Source organism: Physella acuta, unplaced genomic scaffold (assembly GCF_028476545.2).
Source record: "Physella acuta isolate Inbredline_101_S28 unplaced genomic scaffold, ASM2847654v3 ptg000549l, whole genome shotgun sequence".
Lineage (NCBI taxonomy): Eukaryota > Metazoa > Mollusca > Gastropoda > Physidae > Physella > Physella acuta.
Window position 1 is genome coordinate 99590 of NW_026732068.1, and position 22134 is coordinate 121723.

At 35.3% G+C, this 22134-nt stretch overlaps 4 protein-coding genes across 9 annotated transcripts; 2 read left to right on the forward strand and 2 right to left on the reverse strand.

Annotated features, from left to right (window-relative positions):
- Window positions 1–61: 61 nt before the first annotated feature.
- LOC131946248 (heat shock protein Hsp-12.2) lies at window positions 62–3670 on the forward strand. 4 transcript variants are annotated; one of them, XM_059306931.1, is made up of 5 exons: window positions 349–468; window positions 1772–1831; window positions 1928–2121; window positions 2482–2658; window positions 3111–3670. In XM_059306931.1, the coding sequence occupies exons 3-5, from the start codon at window positions 1987–1989 to the stop codon at window positions 3231–3233; spliced, it is 435 nt and encodes a 144-aa protein (XP_059162914.1). In that variant the 5' UTR covers window positions 349–468; window positions 1772–1831; window positions 1928–1986; the 3' UTR covers window positions 3234–3670. The 4 variants fall into 4 exon arrangements, with proteins under 4 accessions (XP_059162915.1, XP_059162917.1, XP_059162914.1 ...); XM_059306932.1 differs by lacking the exons at window positions 349–468; window positions 1772–1831 and adding an exon at window positions 62–166; XM_059306934.1 differs by lacking the exon at window positions 1772–1831 and having other exon boundaries at window positions 305–399.
- A 963-nt stretch (window positions 3671–4633) lies between these two features.
- Window positions 4634–13561, forward strand: LOC131946281 (zinc finger matrin-type protein 2). Its single transcript, XM_059306975.1, has 7 exons — window positions 4634–4672; window positions 7525–7569; window positions 11581–11736; window positions 11912–11982; window positions 12098–12171; window positions 12523–12668; window positions 12769–13561. The coding sequence occupies exons 2-7, from the start codon at window positions 7552–7554 to the stop codon at window positions 12901–12903; spliced, it is 600 nt and encodes a 199-aa protein (XP_059162958.1). The 5' UTR covers window positions 4634–4672; window positions 7525–7551; the 3' UTR covers window positions 12904–13561.
- LOC131946275 (uncharacterized) lies at window positions 6155–7507 on the reverse strand. Its single transcript, XM_059306965.1, has 2 exons — window positions 7231–7507; window positions 6155–6908 (listed from the first exon to the last, which is right to left on the reverse strand). Exons 1-2 carry the CDS (start codon window positions 7368–7370, stop codon window positions 6155–6157), a joined length of 894 nt encoding a protein of 297 aa, XP_059162948.1. The 5' UTR covers window positions 7371–7507.
- A 230-nt stretch (window positions 13562–13791) lies between the features above and the next one.
- LOC131946280 (uncharacterized) lies at window positions 13792–18363 on the reverse strand. Of its 3 annotated transcripts, none has more exons than XM_059306973.1 (5): window positions 18287–18363; window positions 16913–17392; window positions 15052–16255; window positions 14854–14945; window positions 13792–14085 (listed from the first exon to the last, which is right to left on the reverse strand). In XM_059306973.1, the coding sequence occupies exons 2-5, from the start codon at window positions 17371–17373 to the stop codon at window positions 14010–14012; spliced, it is 1833 nt and encodes a 610-aa protein (XP_059162956.1). In that variant the 5' UTR covers window positions 17374–17392; window positions 18287–18363; the 3' UTR covers window positions 13792–14009. The 3 variants fall into 3 exon arrangements, with proteins under 3 accessions (XP_059162956.1, XP_059162957.1, XP_059162955.1); XM_059306974.1 differs by having other exon boundaries at window positions 15052–16252; window positions 18261–18362; XM_059306972.1 differs by having other exon boundaries at window positions 18261–18362.
- Between the last annotated feature and the right edge of the window lie 3771 nt (window positions 18364–22134).

Here is a 22134-nt window from a genome sequence, read left to right on the forward strand (position 1 = left end):
CAGTACAATTAAGCAATAAATCATAATCGAATACTTATTTACAATTGAAAATGTCATTGTTTATCAACAAAGATGCCGGGTGAAATTATAAGCTGATCTATTCTAGAGTCTTCTAGATCTACAGTTACATCTATTACATTGTGTTTTAGGCTGCATTTTAAAATGTGTAAGTTGAAAATGTGTATTGCTTAATTAATTTAAAAAATGTTTGTCTTAATTCAAATTGTTTGAGAATTTTCTAGGGGTTTCACGTTTAGGACCTTGACCTAAATTTAACGGCGCAATAGAGATTCTCAGATTATGTTATATTGTTAGCAGAATACAAATTCTAGAATCCTACCGAATACACAAGTAGATCTACGCATACTGCGAATAAAACCAAATTCAAAACAAAAAACAGTAATCATTCTGACACTGTTGTGATAGTAAATCTACTAGATAATTCTAGAAGTGAAGTGTTAGTATATAATAAAAAAAAAATTCATAAAAAACGTTTTAATAACAAGCTTTTATGTAATGATGCACTAAAAAGTAGTAAATAAATTATAGACTACTATTTAAATAACTATAAAGAAAAGCGTGGGTCACTTTAGTATCTATTGGATACCTTTACTAATGTTAAGGAAGACACCCACGCTTTTCTTTATAGTTATTTAAATAGTAGTCTATAATTTATTTACTACTTTTTAGTGCATCATTACATAAAAGCTTGTTATTAAAACGTTTTTTATGAATTTTTTTTCAGTACTTTACATGTTTTATTTACAATAGAGTTACATGACTAAAAACCATTGCGCGCCTACTGAACATCACGTTCAGTAGGCGCGCAATGGTTTTTGAACGCAGCCATTACGTGATGGCGCAGCTATTGAAGGTGATGACGCGTGTGGTGTGGTTGGCTAGACATGCCTACTAATTCGGTCCAAATTTTAATTAATTCATAAAAAATTAATTAGGCATCCAATTAAGTCAAATTTAGTTTTAGATTGCATTGTCTTAATGTCTTGACCCACGTGTCGAATGTGAATCGTATCGGTCAAGTAGAACTGTCCGAATTTTCACTCCTGCGTTTCCGTCTAGACTGACGACAGAGGAAGTGAGTTAAATAAAAGCTTGTAAAAAATTCATAAAAAACGTTTTAATAACAAGCTTTTATGTAATGATGCATTAAAAAGTAGAAAATAAATTATAGACTACTATTTAAATAACTATAAAGAAAAGCGTGGGTCACTTTAGTATCTATTGGATACCTTTACTAATGTTAAGGAAGACACCCACGCTTTTCTTTATAGTTATTTAAATAGTAGTCTATAATTTATTTTCTACTTTTTAGTGCATCATTACATAAAAGCTTGTTATTAAAACGTTTTTTATGAATTTTTTTTCAGTACTTTACATGTTTTATCTACAATAGAGTTACATGACTAAAAACCATTGCGCGCCTACTGAATATCACGTTCAGTAGGCGCGCAATGGTTTTTGAACGCAGCCATTACGTGGTCGTGATGGCGCAGCTATTGATGACGCGTGTGGTGTGGTTGGCTAGACATGCCTACTAATTCGGTCCAAATTTTAATTAATTCATAAAAAATCAATTAGGCATCCAATTAAGTCAAATTTAGTTTCAGATTGCATTGTCTTCATGTCTTGACCCACGTGCCAACTGTGAATCGTATCGGTCAAGTAGAACTGTCCGAATTTTCACTCCTGCGTTTCCGTCTAGACTGACGACAGACTGACGACAGAGGAAGTGAGTTAAATAAAAGCTTGTAATGAAGCACGTCCTTTGGTCTGGCTAGTTATTAAAGAAACAACATTCATCACACTCACTGTGAGATTTTGATTTAGCATTTTAAAAAATAGCATTTTGCCTGTACTAGCTTAGCCAGAAATAATACATACATAGATCTATTATATTTACTTTCAGTTCAGTGGAGTCCAGTTAACAACATCCAACAACCTTGCTGAAAAGTTAAGCACTTAAAAATGTTTTCAATAGTACCTAGACTCTTGAATGAAATGGCACCAATGATGCGTTTTGCTGATGAATTTGCTAGGTACCCACTTATTGCTCTGGATAAAAACATTGCCCAAGTACTGAGTCAGTATGGAGAAACTGAGGTAAGTGAAGTTTCTGTTTTATGAATTTTTTTTTTAAATTTAACTCCTTTATTAGTGTTTGTTATTTATATTTAGTAAATTTACCCTTTTGGATTGGATGGCCATTTTGACATGAAGTAAGAGTTCCCTGTTTCTTTGACCCTCTGCATGTGAAGAGTTGCTTTTACTTTATGTAATGAGGAATTAAGTACCCAACAGAGCTGGATAGACAAGAGTGTACTGTGTCCATTTTTGTATACATGATTTAAATTTGCAAGGCTTAATTCTATTTCTAAAAAATTTATTGGAAACTATTATGATGAACAAATAATTATAGCCCAATATTAGGGTTAACAGCTATCTAACATTTTCTAACCACAGGTTCACAATACAGATAAAGAAGTGCGCATTCGCATGGATTTACAACATTTTAAACCAGAGGAAGTAAAAATATCATCTGATAATAAAAAAATTACGGTCAGTGCTAAGCATGAGGAGAAGCAAGACAACCATGGCTTTGTTGCAAGAGAAATTACCCGCATGTACAAATTACCAGAGGTAAGCTAATTGTAATTGGTATGGATACCTTTCTGGTTTTATCACTTAAACTCTGACTGCAAAGTGAGTTATTATGCGTTATGAACCATACTTTAGTATTATTAGTTGTATAACTAATACACTTTTTGAAATTCATTTATACTTAACTTTATTCAGAAAAATGCCTACTGTGATGATACTAGTTTAGGTCAAGTAGAAGTTAAAAGAAACAGGCTATACACCCCAACCCTCACACCTACCAACATAACATTCAGTATACCAGCTAAAAAAAATATTGATTTCTTAAATCATTTTAATGATTTATTCTTTCATACCTCCATACCTGTATGTTTTAACTTTGTTTAAGAATTTTAAGGGTGTCATCGAATACAAATTGGTCTAAAATGTGTCTAAATCTTGAATATTTTTGTTTTCAGTTTAGTGATAACAATATGATACTTTTTATATTTTAGGATGTTGATCCCCAATCAATTACTTCATCAATGAATGCCCACGGTGTACTGAGTATCAAAATACAAAAGAAAGCCATTGGGGAGCCAAAGGAGACTCAAATACCAATAGACTTCAAAAGCTAAAACAGACAGGCTCACAATGCTGATTTTGTTTGTTTTTTTACTTACCCAAGAAACATACATTAAAGTAGATTGGAATTAACTTCAATTATCTTTAATAATATGTTCATTGTGAAAAAGAAAAATGGGACTCTGCATTCAACTGTAAAAAGTCCTATTTACCAAGATATTTAAAATACCTATGGGTATAATAATAGCTAAATCAACAAAGCTTATGTTGGTGATTTGATTCCCAAAATATTTCCATTTGGATTAATTGGGGTGATAAGGATACATGAGATCAAGTGGAATTTTTTTAAATGTATTTAATTTTTTTTTTTTTTGGAGTAATTGCTATTTTGCTCATTTGTGCAGGTCATCTAGAAAAATTTACCACAATAATTTAACGTTTCTTGGTATATTTTTATATATTTAGTTTACATTGCATGATTTGCTTTAATTTGAAGTTATGTTTAAGTTTAAATAAACGTAATGAAGAATAAATTAAACATGTATTTCATGTCTGTTATTTGTGTGAATGAGTGATGAAATATTTATAGTAGTTAATGTGTGGTAGTGAACAAGTAGAGTGAGGTTTTAAAATTGCCTCTATGTAATCCTTTACCTGTTGCTATACTAAAGATATTTAGTTCAGTATGCCTAATTATCATTCTGTACTTGCACAGAGCTTACATTAGCAGGCTTTAGCACACTACTAGTAACAAGCTTTGAAAGAAGTAAACTGATACAGTAGCGTCGTAGGGTAGCTCTGTGGTGTGTACTTGGTGACTTACTTAGATAAAAAAAAATTTCTGTTAAAATCTGCAAGATTGGGTAATACATAACCTTAAGCCACTAGACAGATGCTTGTTGTCCAAAAAAAAAATGTGAATGACGTGGTGAAAATATAAATCTCAAATAAGGAAAAACACTTGTTATAATAATTTATTCTGTTTTAAGACTGGCAACTGTACTGGTTAATGTGAAGGTTAAAAATTACTTTTTTTTAAACACTAAAGTAAATGAGGCCATGAGGTTTATTTGTAAGTCTCTTAACAGTATTATAGAAACACCTGTTCAGAAAAATGACACATCAAAATACATAAAGATTGGCTGTGTCAAGGAAGAAGAACTTAATTAAAATTATGAATAATATTATTAATGTAGTGCACATTTTCATCTGCCATTAAATTGTAATGTTTTGAGAATAAATTATGTACCTGGTGGTACTTCTTAATTTTGCTTTTGCACAGGTTGTTTTTGTTTTATAATGTGTATTTGCTACCATTGAGTCTAGATCTATATATTCAGTTCTCTTTACGTGCGTTCTAGAGGATAATTAAAAATATAATAATAATTTAAAATGCGATAATTAAATAAGAAGCTGTGAATGAAAAAAATATAGCCTAAACGTTTTATGAACATCTAAACCTGAAGATCTAGAATTACAATCAAGACAGAATCTAGGGGAGACTGCTCAAACTTCGACCGATCCGTTTTCTCCCGAGCCGAAGGTTCGCTTCTCTTCGTTATATCTCGTAAACCAATCAACATAGCGGTATAATTTTTTCACTGTTAAAAACGTTCTCCAACGCTGATTGGTTTGGTATAAATAGTTAACCAATCGCTATGAAGGATTTAATACTATATGCAAGCCTAGACACTGACCCAAATATTTCCTTTTGGTTTTAACTTCGACCAGGTTGCTCCAACTTCGACCGGCGGCTTGTTCTAACTTCGACCGCTTTAGGAATATGACCGTAGCCTGGGCCTATTGTTAAAAACACTTATTTAGGTGGCCTTTGTTGTGTATTTAAAGGTTTTTAAATAGGCTAGCTTTATCTTCAATTGAAAACAAAAACAAAAAAAGAAGTAAACACAACGACATTTTTAACAGTAAAAAAGGAAAAAATATTTATAGTAATTTACAGACAACACATGTAGGCGAGCCTACAACACATCATTAATTTAATTTTTTTGCAGCCTTTTCTTTTCTCACATCTGCCCGTCTTTTCTTCTCATTCAACTTGCTTTCCTTTTCCTCGGCCTGCCTTTTCTTCATTCCTATTACCTCATCACTGGTCAACAACCTGTGAGTTGTAATTTTCCGTGATGAGCTTTTTTTTTTCCGCCGTTGGCAAGACGGGTTTATCAAAAACGCTTGATAATTCCGCCAACCATTTCTCATGTGTTTCACTTCCACTTGCTTGGTTAACGGCTTCATCCTCTTCGATGCCACTTATGTCCATGGCAAGCTTTAGGATGTCCGAAAAGTTTTCGTTAGCACCCGTAGCACGTATTTCGCCGATAGGCCTACTTTCATTTTGGTCCTCAGGAGGTGACCACCATGGGTCAGTGTTGAGGACATCTGCGTCGACCATTGTTGCTTCAGGAGCAGAGGGAGCATATGCTTCCTCGAACATGGCCATATCCTGAGAGACAGAAGCAATAGGTTGATTTTGATCGCTTGCAACTAGTGTTGAAGGTGCTTGCCGGTCAAATGCCTCACTTGGCAATGTGTCACTTTTTGTGACAACCGTTGGATCAAACGGATAGATTCCGGTGGCCTGAAAAGCTTTTTTGATGGTGCTTGGGCAAAAGGCTTGGCTCCATGCGGCAGTGAACAGTTTAGTCCATGTGACTTTACTGATCACGTTTGCCGGGTGCTCCGAAAGAAATTCAGTGCATTCTGCACCATAATATTTCTTAAACGGCCCAAAGACACATTTGTCCAACGGCTGCAACTTGTGTGTTGTATGGGGTGGCAAGGCGAATATGTGTATATTTTCATTCCTTGCTGTTTCCAGCAGATCCACAACCTCATGGGAGCTGTGTGAATCTAACAGGAGAAGCTGGGGGCGGTCTGGGCCACAATGTTTAAGGAAAACTTGCTTAAACCATTGGACTCCCAAAAGATCTTCCATCCACCCAGACTCCTGATAAGTCTACACAGCTCCCTTTGGCGCATCACAGACGTTGAACGACGAAACTGCTCGCTGGGTTTTGCCCTTCACTATTATCATGGGGGGCATTGACTCGCCAGCGGCATTAATGGTGGCAAATATGGTTATGTTTTCACGAGACCCTGTCACACGTGCTGACACCCCTCTTACTCCCTTCTGGGCAACTACTTTTGTTGGCTTGTGCTGTAACTGTACTCCAGTCTCATCACAATTCCAAATGCATTTAGGCCGCGAAGTAAGCTGCAGATCGTCTAACAGCTTCCCTAGAGCTTCAAAGTAGTTTTTTACAACATTGCTGTTGAGCATTGTCATTCGACACTGTGGTAAGGCTTCTGGATTCCGGATGGTCAGTTCAGGGTGCCTCCCCTTCAATTTCCTCCAGTACCCCTCTCCAGGAACACCATTTTTGAATCTTGTTTTTATTTCCAGACGCCTTGCAATGTTTCCTACCATTGCTAGAAGCCGGCGTTTTGTATATGGAAACCCCGCTTTTGAAGCATCGAGGACTCTCGATACTATCTGTTTTTCTAAAGCAGGGTCAATTTCACAGCTTCGACCAGGCTTAGACCCTGCTTTTATTCGGCCCTTAACATGGTCAATAATAGTTGTTTTGGGCACCCCAAACTGCAATGCTGCCTTGCCATAAGACATGCCCTGTCTTACTGCATCTACAGCCTTTTCTAGGTTTTCCGTTTCATACGAAATATACGACCTTTTTTCTTTTTTATCTTTTGGTCTGTTGATAAAGCATATGTCAGTTGTTTTTAATAAATTTAAATTAAAGGAAAAAAAATAAACTAATATGCCTAATCTAATAGATCTAGTACAATTATAGGCCTACTTTATGCTAGGTTCCTATGTAGATCTACATTTGGTTACATCGGTCGAAGTTAGAACACCGCATTTTTTACATGGTTTTAACTTCGACCGATTTGTTTTTCACTATTTTTTTAAATTTTTACAACCCTAAAAAAAAAAAAAAAAGCACACATATGTAGATTAACCAACATTATAATTTATTTTCAAGTTTAAAAACTGTTAAAAGCAAAATTACTTACGTTTTAGGCATTATGAAAGAAGGCACTAAAAAGCTCACAAAATGCAAATTTGATATTTTCACTCGATAAAACTCACGGACGCTAACTAGCCTAACTTCGTGGATAAAGTGCTCGAAAACGGCTAAAGATAGACCTGTCATTTCAAAAGGAAAACACAACGCAATTCAATTGTGTAAATAAAGATATATTTTTTTAAAGCCAGTAATATTTATTTATTTTTTTATCAAATATTTTTCTGACCCAATACCGAATTCGGTCGAAGTTAGAACCCGGTCGAAGTTAGAGCAGTCTCCCCTACCTAGCCAAGGCACAACTAAAAAAATGTCTGGAGTTTACGATGTAAGTAAGAATTGTAATGTTTGTTTTTAGATCTCTCTATATCGATATTTCGAGTCGACTCATTGAATAGAATTCTGGTAACGCCTAAGGCTATTTTGAGTATTTTCTTGCCCTCAGTACGACAATCACAATCGTGACAGTGACTGAGTCTGAGCCAGTCTGAGGAGTGACAATCACAATCACTTTCTTTTATACAGAGCCGGCGTTAGGGGTACGCGGGGCCTATGGCCAACCATCCGCGCGGGGCCTTATATTTTTTTCATTGGTGTATAATTAAATAAAACATGTACAGTGAGGCGTTTTTTTCTCTTCTCAACGCGAATTAATATTTATAACGATATATATGGTATTTTTAAGCTGTTTATCAATGTCGTATTAACATTAAGACACTGATTAACAAATAATTTGTTTACTTAGAAGTGCTTTCGAAACGCAAAACATGGATAGATTTCGGAATAAGCTCGAATCGTGAAAAACACTGTTTACGGCTATAGATATCAGAGTTTCTTCCAGGCATCTCTTCGGGGGGGGGGGGGGGGGGGGCAAAAAATTTTACCGCCCCCCCCCCCCCCCCGAACGAAATGAAATTTATATAATTTATATAGAAAATATATACTTTTAACAGTGTCCGCCCCCCGAAGAAAGTCTACCGCCCCACCCCCCCCCCCCTAAAATTTCAAGTGCCCCCCCCCCCCCCCCCCCTGAAGAAAAAAGTCTAGAAGAAACACTGATAGATATCCAAATGAAATGACTCTCAGTCAAATGTAATCACGGACGCTCAGTAAGGTGGAACACTGGGGGGGGGGGGTGACAGTTGGTGGGGTGAGGTGAAGGATAACTGTACATTTAAATCTATGGGATGCCAAACCCTAAACAAAAATCAGTTCGGGTACTACGTTACTGGATCTCTGACCGCAGCCATTCAAGAGAAGGTGCGTGTTTATAGAGCGTCCGCGTATTACATTACAGATTAAGACCGTGTTCTCACAAGAGAGGGTAAGTGTCTATAATTAAAAAGTGAACCATGTGACAGCCAGCTTCATGTTATTTATGAGTTTCGCGATGGCATGCTCGGACTGCCGGTAATTTAGACGTTTTAGAAATCAGGAGAACTTTACCATAAAACAGTCTCGGCCCGATGTATCAAACAGTATAGAATTTATAATTTGTTTAGTATGCCTACACTATTTTAAAACAAGAATCACTATGGCCTTAACTATTATACTGAATATCCCTACACAGTGGCGTAGCGAGGGGGGGGGGGTGCGGACCGCACCGGGTGACACCATTTAGGGGGGTGACACCAAGGCAAAAAATAGCAAAATATATAGAGAAAAGCTTGAGGGGGGTGCAAATCGAAAGTTTGAGGAGGGGGGGGGGTGCAAATCGAAAATTTAAAAGTTTTTTCCCGGGAAGGGTCGCTACGCCTCTGGGGGGGGGGGGGGGGTGTGACACCATTAAGTGCCGCACCGAGTGACACCCGACCTCGCTACGCCACTGTCCCTACAATTAATTAAAATAAACATGTGCTTAATCACTTTACGAATACCGTTAAAGTTTACCAAAATGAAAATGGACATAATTACTGTATAAATGCCCTTCAAAAATATAAAAATAAATACAAGTATAATGTATTTAAAGATGACCTGACAATATATAAAATAAATATGAACATAATTACTGTATGGATGCCTATCAAACGTATCATGGTGAATATGCATAATTACACAAAAGATGCCAATACAGTGTATAAATTATGATTTTAGGGATAAATACTCTGGATTTCAGGGGCATGTCCCCATCCGCTCCCCCCCCCCCCCCTCCTCCTCTGCAAGCCATCATCAGGTCACTGACTGTTTACTACAGGCACCCCCCGCCTGCTCACTAAAAAAAAACGTCTTCAACGGTCCGCAAACAATAGGGTATCTGTTTACGTTTTTCCCGATTTTACCTCCCATGTCAGGTCGGGGGCTGATTCGCGACCGCCATCTCCAGTCACCTCAGGACAATAGCGAGTCGACCGTGCCAGCGATGTGTGACACTAATGTCTTTCTTTAGAATAACGGTCTGTCCCAGTCCATGCAGAGGATAACTCACTAACATCAGCCTTGGCCTCAGTTTTAACATCCAACAATTTCGGCCATTTAGTTGGGTTTTTTTTTTAAATTTAATTCAGCAAAGATTACTTAAGCTTACAAACTAATTCAGGCAACAATGGCGTTGCTGAAGCGCGGGGCCCCTTCAAGCGCGGGGCCTGGGGCGACCGCCCCGTTTGCCACCCCCTAACGCCGGCTCTGCTTTTATACACAATAGTTCTAAAAATTAAAAAATCACTGTAGTTGAATGTAGGCCCTACTAAACTGCTCTACATTTGTCTACAGCACAACAGACTTGACTAGGCTAAAAAAAAAGTAAATTAAATCGTCTTACTAGTACCAGTGTAGTTACTAGATCTCTAGATCTAGATTTTACTTAGATCTAGATATCATTATCTAGTACTCTTAGTTTAGTAAGGTAGAACACAAGTAGTAGTAGTAGTCTTACTCACTTACTGACTCTTCTTAACTAATTAATGAGTGAGTGTTCAATTTTGTTTTATAAATTGGTATTTTAGGTCTAATTAAAATTGTTAATTAAAAATTTATAGACATTACAAATACACTCACACTGTACACTAGCGTGACTCCTAGTAGTATGTAGGGCCTACTACTCTAAGTGTATGTCCTATGTAGGTTGATCTAGCTCTCTAGTCTAGATTTTTCTCAAGTTATTCTGGCATATGTAGGACTGCTAGCCCAAAAGTCTTGAATTCGGATCCTGGGCATGAGACTGAATGATGTCCCAGAGTCCACCCAGCTCTGATGGGTACAGTACACTACACAAGTACTTAACTCACATCAGGGAATCAAAGGCGGTTGGGCAAAGTGCCAACTACTTTATCCCCTTGTATGCCAAGGTCATTGAAACACTCTGACTCTACTTCATCTGCCCCATGTGTTTTGGGCAGGAATTGGGAAAAGATAATGATTTAGGAGGGCCAGTTAGACATCTCTCGAAGTCGGCGTGGTTAGGTCGGTTAGGCTTATGGTTGCTGAACCGATAAGTCATTCCAACCCCCAGGCAGATGAGGCTCCATAGCTGGAGACAGCAACTCTTTTAGGAGAGACAACTACAAAATCAAACAACTGCTGCTTGTAGTTTGTTCTTGGTTGGACAAAGGCTATGGACAAATCCAGGCTGAAATCGGAGTCAACGGACTAAATGGTGCATAACCAGTTGACATGTATACTTAATTGTGTTGGAGGGAATCCCATTCAACACTAAAATAAAGAACAAAGAAGAAGAAGCTATCTCATTTATCCCTGATAGAACCCTATAAATTATTACAAAATTAGAACTTCTTAACCAGTGCAATCCAAGTCGTTTTTTTTTAATCAATTTAATAAGTTATGTTAATAATTATAACAATTTATTTGTGAAAGTTAGGCCTCATTTGAACATTCAATTAATTTCATAATTTATGAATATTTAGATTTTTATAATTTACTCGGTTTTTAATGTACACCAGTTGGAGTTATAAAAATGGTTAGCCTTGTGTATTTGTATACTTAAACTTTTATACTTCGCCAAAAGTGAACTGGGAACGGTGATCCATCTGTTTGCATTGGAAAGTGATTGAAAATAAATGAAGTTTGACAAAATAGTTCCAAATTAATGTAATAATAATATTACATTCACAAATATTTTAATTTATTTAGGATGTGGAGTTGTCTTCTGTCTTGTCATTAATTACTGAAGTAGCTAATATAGCTGAATTTTTAAGGACCTTTTTACTATTTAAAATTTTGTATTAATATAAGTTGCAATTAATAAGGGTGAAAACAAACAAAAAATAAAATGCCACTGTGGCTAATAAAGTACCAGGTACCCTGATATTTTAATGTTGTTTGGGTTCTTCCATCTCAAAGGCTACAACAATTCTATGATTACAATTATGCTTGTTACCTTTAGGCCCCAGTGCCAGATCACCGCAGAAAATGGGACAAAGAAGTATACGAAAAATTGGCTCAGGAGCGCCTGAAAGAACTGGAAGATGACAGTAGTGAGAGTGAAGAAGAACATGCAGTACCTGTCAAAAGGGAACTCTTAAAACCACGTGATTATAAGGTACAGTTTGTTTAGTAAGTTCAAAAACTGCTGTCGAACAATATTAATTTGCTATAATTTCTAGCCCATTCTCAACATAAGCTTCTTTTAATTTAGCTTAACTAGTTAACTACAAAGAGTTCTATTTTTCGGACATATTTATTAATAATAATTGCATAACTTGTGTCTTTAAAAGGTTGACCTTGACTCAAAGCTTGGAAAATCTCAGGTTATTACTAAAACAACACCAGCTGCTCAACAAGGAGGGTGAGAACTGATCTCTAATAAATTATCTAAATCGCTACAAAAATAATTTTCTGTATTCTATAAATTAAATAAAAGCCAAAGAATCTTTTTTCTAAGTTCAACCATTATTTTTCAGTTACTACTGCAATGTCTGTGATTGTGTTGTTAAAGATTCTATCAACTTTCTTGACCACATCAATGGAAAAAAACGTGAGTTAATTTTTCAAATTGATTTCTTCATATTGGTGACAGTTGAAACAAAATTGTTTGCACTTTGTACTGTTACTTAATCGATCAATAGTATCATGGTAATCAATTTTAAAATGAAGATATTTGCAAGGTATTTGAATATTTAAATTTTTATAAAATTATTAAATATCATGTTTTAAAATGAACAATTTCAATATTAAAACTTATCTTTAATTCTAATAAAAAAAACTATAAACAAATTTACTGGCTACAACATAACTTATATCCATCTAATTCATTTACTTAAAACTCAACTGCTGCATTGGGCCGTTTATTAGGTTACAAAAAATAAGTTGACTATCAATTTTTCAGATCAGCGCAATTTGGGTATGTCCATGAAGATAGAGCGTTCCTCTCTAGATCAAGTGAAAGCCAGATTTGAACTGAACAAAAAGAAAAAAGAGGAAAAGAAAAAAGAGTATGATTTTGAGGAAAGAGTGAAGGAACTTCAAGAAGAGGTAGGCCTAATAATACATTATTTTTAAGTCCACCCTATTGCTGTAACAAGAACTTTGAAATCTGTACCATACAATAATCAATATTTTTATAAAATTACAGGAAGAAAAACAGAAAGCTTACAAAAAAGAAAAAAGGAAAGATAGAAAAAGAAAAGCTGATGATACTGATGTTGATCCAGATATGTCTGCTATCATGGGGTTTTCAGGTTTTGGGGGATCTTCTAAAAACAATTAAAAATAGACTCAACTTTAATGATTGTTTTATGTACATTTTAATATTTTGTGTAATTCTTACTTCAAAGGCAGTTAACTATAGCTAATCTATAGTAATTGTATCACATTGGGCATGTGTATTCAAACTAGTTACCACATAGATCTTTTTCTATTCAAAATAAGGTTATATTATTTTAAATATTACAACTACTATGAAAGTTAAATATTAAATTCTTCATACAAATAATGAATTACAGCTGTTAGGAATATGATTTAAGATTTATAGAAATTTTTTATCATATACAAATGTATTTTGTTCAAATGCAAAGTGAATAAATTCAAACAACTTCACTCAAGCTTATAGCAGATCCACTAGCACAAATGTTACTTTTCAGTAATAATTTAGTGTCTGCATCTAACGAATTTTAAAGCAAATCTTAGTCTAATTAATAATTATGAGACAACACAAGTGTTTGCAAATCTTGCTTGAGTTAATCCATGTCTAAAGTGAACCAGGGTTGGGGAAAGTACATGTTGCGTGTGTGGTGACAATCCTTTCATCTACCAACTTCGTCAATGTTAAGGGTTGAAAAATTACTTTATAACTTAAATTGTATTTGTTCGCATAAATTATAAATTTGTATTATGAAAATAAAATAATGCAGTGTGTTCTTATAAAAGCAGTTACTTTATGTTTATTTTAATAGCATTAGCAATATAGATTTCCATTTCTTAATGTCTTTGTCCATATCTCAAAAAATCAAGTGAATTTTCATTCTTAACAAATTAAAGAGGCATGCACATTTTCTTATTAACTTTATTTTTAACTGTACTACTGTAAATTTACAAAAAAAAAAAAAATAAACAAATGGTTAACTTAAAAAAATTGCAGATCAAATAAAGCAATGTTTATTTATGAAACAAAACAACTGTTTCATTAGTCAATGATTTTTACAAATTGATAAATACCATTCCAAAACGTAAACATGTGCTTATTTAGGATGTACTTAAAACAAACTAAAACACTGCAGTATTCAACAAAAAGTAATAAATAAATTAACAAATTAACCAAATGTATACACAATTTATGAATTGTATTTTGCTGGAGTTAGTTGATCACTAATTCTATCAAAGAAAAATCTCTTGATTATCAAATAAATAGTGAAAGTTACTTGGAGTTTTCATGTTATTACTGGCCAGCAATCTGAAATGAGAAATAGTAAAGATAATTTCTAATTTACCTTAGTAATAGTTTGTTAAAAAGAAAATCAGAACCTATTCTGTAATTAACATTTAATAATATTAATAACTTGGTTAAAAATCCAATAAAAATGTGGTGGGATAAATGTGGGGAAAAAAAATGTATGTAATTTGTACCTTCAACTTGTAGCAGCATCTAATTAACTAATTAATAGTCTCACTAAATGATATGTAGCCTTTTTTTTTTCAGCAACTTCATTAATTTACAGTTAGAATTCAAGATTTATTCTCAGAAAGTTTACTTGAACTTAAGACGTTTGAGTCTACTATTCAACTATGCTGTATCCTTAATCTATATATATAATTCTCTTCTAGGAGACGCTAAAAAACAAGCTGTAAGCGCGCTCCCTATCACACCCACCCCTACATGGTCTGGTGAGTTGTGGTTCACACTAAATGTTTACAAGCAGAGCCGGGTTTAGTGACGGCTATTAGGGGCAGATAATTTAGTTTGAAACTATTTTAAACGTAGGGGAGGTAACTAAGAGGAGGCTGCTTTCACAGGGGGGTGGGGAAAGGAGGGGGGTGTTATCGTCCTTAACGAGCTACTGATAGTGTTTTAAAGCAAATATATTCAGTGGCAGCATTGGTACTGTCAAATTCACAAATTATGAATTACTGAAAAGTAGAAAATAAAACAACTAAATAGCGGCGTATGATACACTGCGGGTCAGCTCGTACTAAACAACACATATTTTTACTTAAAAAGTACCTTCGTTTAGCTGGAGTAACATCACACCGCTTGCTCTGTGGTACCTCTTGAAACATACGACCAATAATATTCTGTCTTCTGAAAGCAGATTCCTAAAACCAAAACAAAATCTTCATTAGATTCATTTAATGGAATGTTGCATAATCAAAAGGAACAGTTGAGAATTTTAAAATTAAATCAATGACATATTAATCATACCTCCATATCAGATATTTGACTTGTGTTTCTGCTACTTTCTCTGTCACTGACTTCATCTAGAAAATCTGATACTATTTTGGGATCTCTAACAGGGATTAAGTCTTTGCATTTTGTGTTTCTTAATTGCTTCTTCTTTAAATCTGTAGATAACTTTCTGGTGTTTTCATTTTCAGATACCTCCATATCAGATATTTGACTTGTGTTTCTGCTACTTTCTCTTTCACTGACTTCATCGAGAAAATCTGATACAATTTTGGGATTTCTAACAGGGACTAAGTCTTTGCGTTTTGTGTTTCTTAATTGTTTCTTCTTTAAATCTGTAGATAACTTTCTGGTGTTTTCATTTTCAGATGGTAAATTTTTGGTTGAGCCACTACATTGAAGACTTAATCGTTCTGATCTTCGTCTTGTTGAAATGTCTGGATTTTTTACTTCAGTCAATGGGGTGGATGTACTTAAATCTTCAAACCTTTTTGTACAAGCATTATTTCTTCTTGATTTTGCAATCAGTTTCTCTGAGATTTCCCTCTTCTGAACTTGTTTTTTAATAGAATCTTTAGCTATAACTGGTGAATTTATACTTACATTCAAATTCATTTTCTTCTTTATACAGTCCATATTTAAGTTTGTATGTTCATTCATTCCTTCATGGTAAGGGAAATCACTAGACCTAACCAACAGAACTGCATCTTCTTCATTATCTTCATCATAATCATAGAAATCTTCATTACCATCATCAATCTCCATTCTACAAATGTCTTCTGAAATTCCATCAGCATTTTCATTAGCTTCAAATGCAATATGAGAACTGTACCCACTTTGTTTATTGGAAATATCTGTGTGAATAGGTTTAAGCTCAACAAATTCATTTGCAGTGTTTTTTATTTCATGTTCTCCCTCAAACTCACCAAAATCAGATTCATAGGATGACTGTTTGACTTCAAACTGCAATGGTTTTTTACCTTTAAATGTTTTTGCTGGTTTGTTTTGTTTCCGTTTTGTCTTCTTGTTTTTACCAGGTGAATCAATTGATATTGCCTTTTTCCCCTCCAGTGAGTTACATTTCTTAAAATTAGCATTTCTTGCATTTTCAGTGTGTAACTCTTCTAATTCATCAGTTTCTTCAAAGTCAATATTACTTATATTTTTCTGAGATGAGAAAGACACTTTTCCTAAACTTTGCTTGGATTTCTGGAATTGACTTCTGGTGAAAAAAATGAATGTATTATTTACTGTTAATTTTTTTTTTAAATTTCATAATTAAGTCAAAAAGGTTTAAAATAACATCCTTTATATTAAATTTGGTAAACAGATATGTACTCATTTATATTTGAAAGTTAGCATTGGTAGAGTTGCTTCCCTTTTTTAACCCAATGGTACAAGGGGAAGGTGAAGTATAGTTGACCATGACAGTGTATCCTAGCAGTAGGACGCTAGACTGCTAACCCAAAAGTCTCGACTTCGAATCCGGCTTCAAGTCAGTGGAATCTCCCTGAGTCCGCCCAGCTCTTATGGGTACCTAACTCATGCTGGAAAGAGATGTCTGAAAGAAACTGTTTCTCTAACTTTAATATGCAGAAACTGATTTTAAAAGTTTCAATATAAAGCCTCGAGATCTATTGATGAAAATGGATTCTTGATAATGACGCATACATTATTGTATTTATAAACAGATAAATGTTCACTTAGCAAAATTATGAGCTTCACAATCTAGAACTGCCAAAATATAGTCTACAACTACAAGTGATTTATTACAAGCTGGATCTATTGCTTACTAAATTTATTTTTTTTAAATACTACTTGTACTAGAATCTAGATCTACAGCTTTTCTGTACTAAAAAAGTCTAACCGTTCAACATACCTAGCACATTTTAAGATTCCAATTTGGCACTGATCATCAATTTTGGAATCTTGTATAAGAAGTTGAGGAACTTTATGTTTAACATTGGAACTATTGCCTGAATAGGTTTGTTTCAACTTCTTCTGAGAGTTATAACTTTCTGATTTTTCAAATTCAATAGCTTTCTCTGTTAACCTATTTTTGTCATCATTTTTCAAATTGGAACTGTTATCATCTTTTAAAAAATCATCAATAAATAGTGCATATTTTTCAATGGAAAAATGACTTCTCATGATTTTTTTGCGTGCAACATTTTGAATTGGCACGTTAGTACTTTTAACTTGCTTTTCTTCTTCTTTGAATCGTTTCCATTGCAATCGTAGCCTACACATAATCTGCTCATGACTCAAAAATGGATACTGAGTTGTCATTTTATTTTTGTTATTCCGAAGAAAAGTTTGAAAACTTAGAACTTTCTGCATTGTGTCTTACTGTAAAATACTGTAGATTGTAGAATGTTGATTAATTTTGAATGTTCAGTTAAAAATTTTAATGTTTAATTTTTACATATAGATCATCTAGATTTAGATCTATCTAATACTATCTACTGTATTTAGATTTTAGATCTATATTTAATGAGTTGATCAATGATCTAGATCTACTCTTACACTCAACTTTCAATGAACTAAGTTATGCAGTAGCCTAGACTGAATTATATGGAACAGAAGTTAATGTTATTTATTTATGACTTCTTGTGTGCCATGCAAGCACCTTTTTAGTTAGTTTGGAATTTCAAATTTTAAAGAAATTAATAGATCCCTAGATGTCTAAATGCACATTAATTATTTATTAATAAAATTAAGGCTTCCCCGTTTATTACAAAGCAAAGTTGAATTTGTTTACAGTACAGAGTCTAGATCTAGATCTAGTCTAAATTCATTCAGTTTTTTGCCTTTTATATTAAGACTAATTTTAAGAGTAAGATTTCTAGAAATATATTCATTAATATAAGTCATAGGTTCATTCAGAATCATTTAATCATTGATTTGATAGATCTAAATCTCTAGATCTAGATAGGGTTGCCAGGTGTCCAGTTTTGAACTGGACAGTCCAATATTTGAGCAGACTGTCCAGGATAAAATAAATATAAAAACTGGACAAGTATTATGTTTTACCCCCCTTCTTCTGCTTTGCGGCATATCTACCTGAGAAGGGAAGGATGGACAGGTGTCCAGTATTTTCGGAAAAGGTATCTGGCAACCCTAGATCTAGATCTAGTAGATTCTATATCTCTTGATCTAGATCTACAAGATTTAACATATTGAAAATTGACAGACATTGATTGTATCTAGATCTACATCTAAAATACCAGTTTGAAGTTACAGTTAGGCCTACAAGCATAAGATAATTATTAATTAATGGTCTAGCCTAGGATGCTCGGTAGAACAATCAAACGACTATGAAGTTCCCGCCATACGAAATAGGAAATAGGCCAGATTTTACTTTTTGTAAAATTGCGATTAAAAGTAACTTATTTGCACAACTTAGGAGATTTGTAATAGATCTAATTGAATCTACAAATCTAAATAATTAATGAGGACCATATTTCGAATGGTTTCAAACAGCATAACTATTAAATAAAGGCACTCTTTTGTTACTATTAATTCTGAATGTCCTTCGATAATCTACAAGAGAGTTCAAACACTGATTTCAAAGTAAAGAGAGGAATCAATGCTATTTGCAAATCTTGAGATCGTTTAATATCTAGAGCAAAAGCCCATTATTATTGTAATACTAGTGGGATTGCGTACACACGTTGACCTCAAGACGGGGCCTATTTTCTTTAGTAGCCATACAGTCGCTGACTTCGTTAACCCTCGTTCGTAGTAAATTAGTAAAGCCGTATTGTATATTTGTATCGCGTCAGCCAGTGGCGTCGCTAGGTCGGGTGTCACCCGGTGCAGCACTTCATGGTGTCACCCCCCCCCCACTCCAAAAAACAAAACAAAAAACAAAGTGTATATGTGTGTGTGAGCAAGAGGCCTATCATTTAAATATATGCCACATTCGCGAACATGTATGTGTATAAGCTTTAATCGCTGCACACTTAATAGTAACGATGTTTATCTACATGTCTGCTACATCCAACTGTATTATTAACATTATTATTTTTTATTTTATATAGTTAGCATGTTTACGTCATGGTGTCACCCCCACCTTCTTGTAATAATTGTCAATTTGTAATTAAAAGACTATGTTACTTTAATTAATCGTTAATGGAACTGGCAAAAGGCAGTTTTCTTCTGTACATTTTGCAATTTTTTGCCGACTTGGTGTCACCCCCCTAAATGGTGTCACCCGGTGCGGTCCGCACCCCCGCCCTCCCTACGCCTCTTGTGTCAGCCAAACTCATCAAACCGTTTTAAAAGATAAAATTAATACGGAATATAGAAAATTAAAGGCAGTGTTACATTTCAAGGCTTTGCATACCACACTACCCGCGTATAAATAATCCTTCATGTTATATAATACCTATATGTATTCAAGTCTAATGACTATTGACCTACTAGTTTCACAATTGTTAAAAAGCAAATTTAAATACAGTAATGAGGCGTTTTTATTTCTTTTTTATTTGACGCCTTAAGGCCTTAAATCATGTGTCGCCAGACACAGAAAGAAGAGAAATACAAAAGTAAACAAACCAATGATCCATATCCATGTGTTTCTTAATTATCCCAAATCGTCGTCTCCCAGCGTGGTCAAGATTATGCCTACTTGTGTCAGCTGATGGTTCTGTCAACAGTGATACGCATCACTGCGCTCAATGCTGGTGAGGTACAATAGCCTCCAAATTAGACGCCACGTGGTGCGTCAGATTTGGAGGTGGGAGGTGGGGGAGGGAGGACTTCGCCACATGTTGCGTCAGAACAACACCTTTTTTAAAAATGTAAACAAGAGGAGACAAAGAAACAAGATGAGGGGCGGGGGTCAAGCTTAGTGTTATAAATACCCGTGAATTTTTGCTAATCTTTCTCAGTCTACATCGTCAGACGAACCGATTACACGCATCGAACATTTCTGTATCTTGGAGTTTAAATGTAAGTAGGCTTTACGTGCTTGTTATAAATTTACAATAAAAAATATAAGGCCTATAATTTCTGTGCATGAAAATTAATATTTTAAATCAGCGATGCTTATTCGGAATCCAGTAACAGTCTTATGTGTACCTACTAGGCCTTATTTAAAATTCAAAAATTCACCTATAACGATACATTAAATACACTGGACTAGCTTTTAGGAGATATGTAACTCAATAATAAAAATAAAATTAGTGGCAAATAATACCACTTAGCCTTAATGAAGAAAAGAATAGGCTATACATTATTCTACTCAGCTTTTTTATATTACTTGGACTACACGTGTTACAAACGTAGCCTATGAATGGTAATGTTGTTTTGTTTTTTACATTGTTGAGGCTATCTACTTGACAAAATGAAGTCTGTCCCAACATGTAACAAAACACTGCAGGTTGAGTAGTTGTATCGACTTGCAGGTCTATATGAATTGTGATGGATGGTGTGTCACCTACGATTTTTAAAAAATGGGAACTTCCAAACAGAGTTTCTTCCAGGCATCTCCCGAAAAAGTTTTACCGCCCCCCCCCCGAACGAAATGAAATTTATATAATTTTTATAGAAAATATATACTTTTAACAGTCCGCCCCCCCCCCCCCCCCCCGAAGAAAGTCTACCGCCCCCCCCCCCCCGAAAATTTCAAGTGCACCCCCGGAGAAAAAAGTCTGGAAGAAACACTGCTTCCAAAGGTTTTGATTTTCACTATAACTACATTATAAAGTACCCATTTCTACTGTAATCTAAATCTATTTGACTTATTAAAATTAAAATAAGTTGATTCGCATCGTAACCATGTTTTATTTATTTTTTCAGATTTCAAAATGAACAAAGAAATCAATATGGACCAATCAGGTTTTATTCGGGATGTTCCTCATCAACCTATGTCACATGACACAGGGGTCACTATGCAAGTGACACGTCCTGAAGTCGTTCCACAACTTTGGATGAGACAAGCACCTCAGTTAAATCACATCCACCCTGTTCACGGTAGAACGCATACCACTCGACCAGTGCTGATACCCCAGTACTCACACGCATTGCCATGTACTCAAGTTCGGCTTCACAGGGTAACACAAGGCATTCAGCTGGTCGTGGCCCGTCAACCGGCGCATGCGCAGCCAATGTTTTCATCCGTTGAATTCTGCACTCTCAGGTCTCAGCCTGTCCTCACACGTGACGGGGTCCAAGTCTACACGCATCCTTGTCTTCTTCTGCGTCATCAGCAACCCCGGCAACAAGCTGGTGGGCTACAATGTTACGGACGTCATACAGGACCACATAACCAGGCATATCTAATTGGCCCACTAAACCACTCACACCCAACTGGTCCACATAGCCAGTCAACTTGCTCACAGTTTTATACGTATCCAACTGGCCCTCAATGTATGAACCCTCTTCATTCGCATCTAGCTGGACCACATTACCTTTTACGGTCAACAGGCCCACAAAACACAACGCGCTCACAGAACCTGTCTCAGCCAACGGGCCCACAAAACCTATCACAGCCAACAGGCCCACAAAACACATCGCAGCCAACAGGCCCACAAAACCTATCACAGCCAACAGGCCCACAAAACCTATCTCAGCCAACAGGCCCACAAAACCTATCTCAGCCAACAGGCCCACAAAACCTGTCCCAGCCAACGGGCCCACAAAACCTTTCACAGCCAACGGGCCCACAAAGCCTATCACAGCCAACACGACCATCTCGAGTACAATCTGAGCAGGATCGCCAAAGACTATCAGATGAACTACTGCGGTTCTCACGACTGATCATCTATCTTAACAACCTTTTGAATATAAGGGATGCAACTCGGGCTGTAAACCGCATCTTAGACAGGAGAGATACACTCGCCTTGCATAATACTGATGCTATACAGGTAGCACCAGCTGCTTGATGGATTTTAGTTTCCTCCCTTGGACACACTGATTTTATTCGTACTTAAAATACTTTTAAGTTATTCATGTGAATTGACAATTAATGCCAATACTTTTAAAAATATTATTAATTTTTTTTTACTATTTGTTTATGTTGTATTATATTTGATTAATAAAAAAGCTTCAAAATATTAAATTTGTTTCTACCTAAGTTTTTCCCTTTTTATTTTC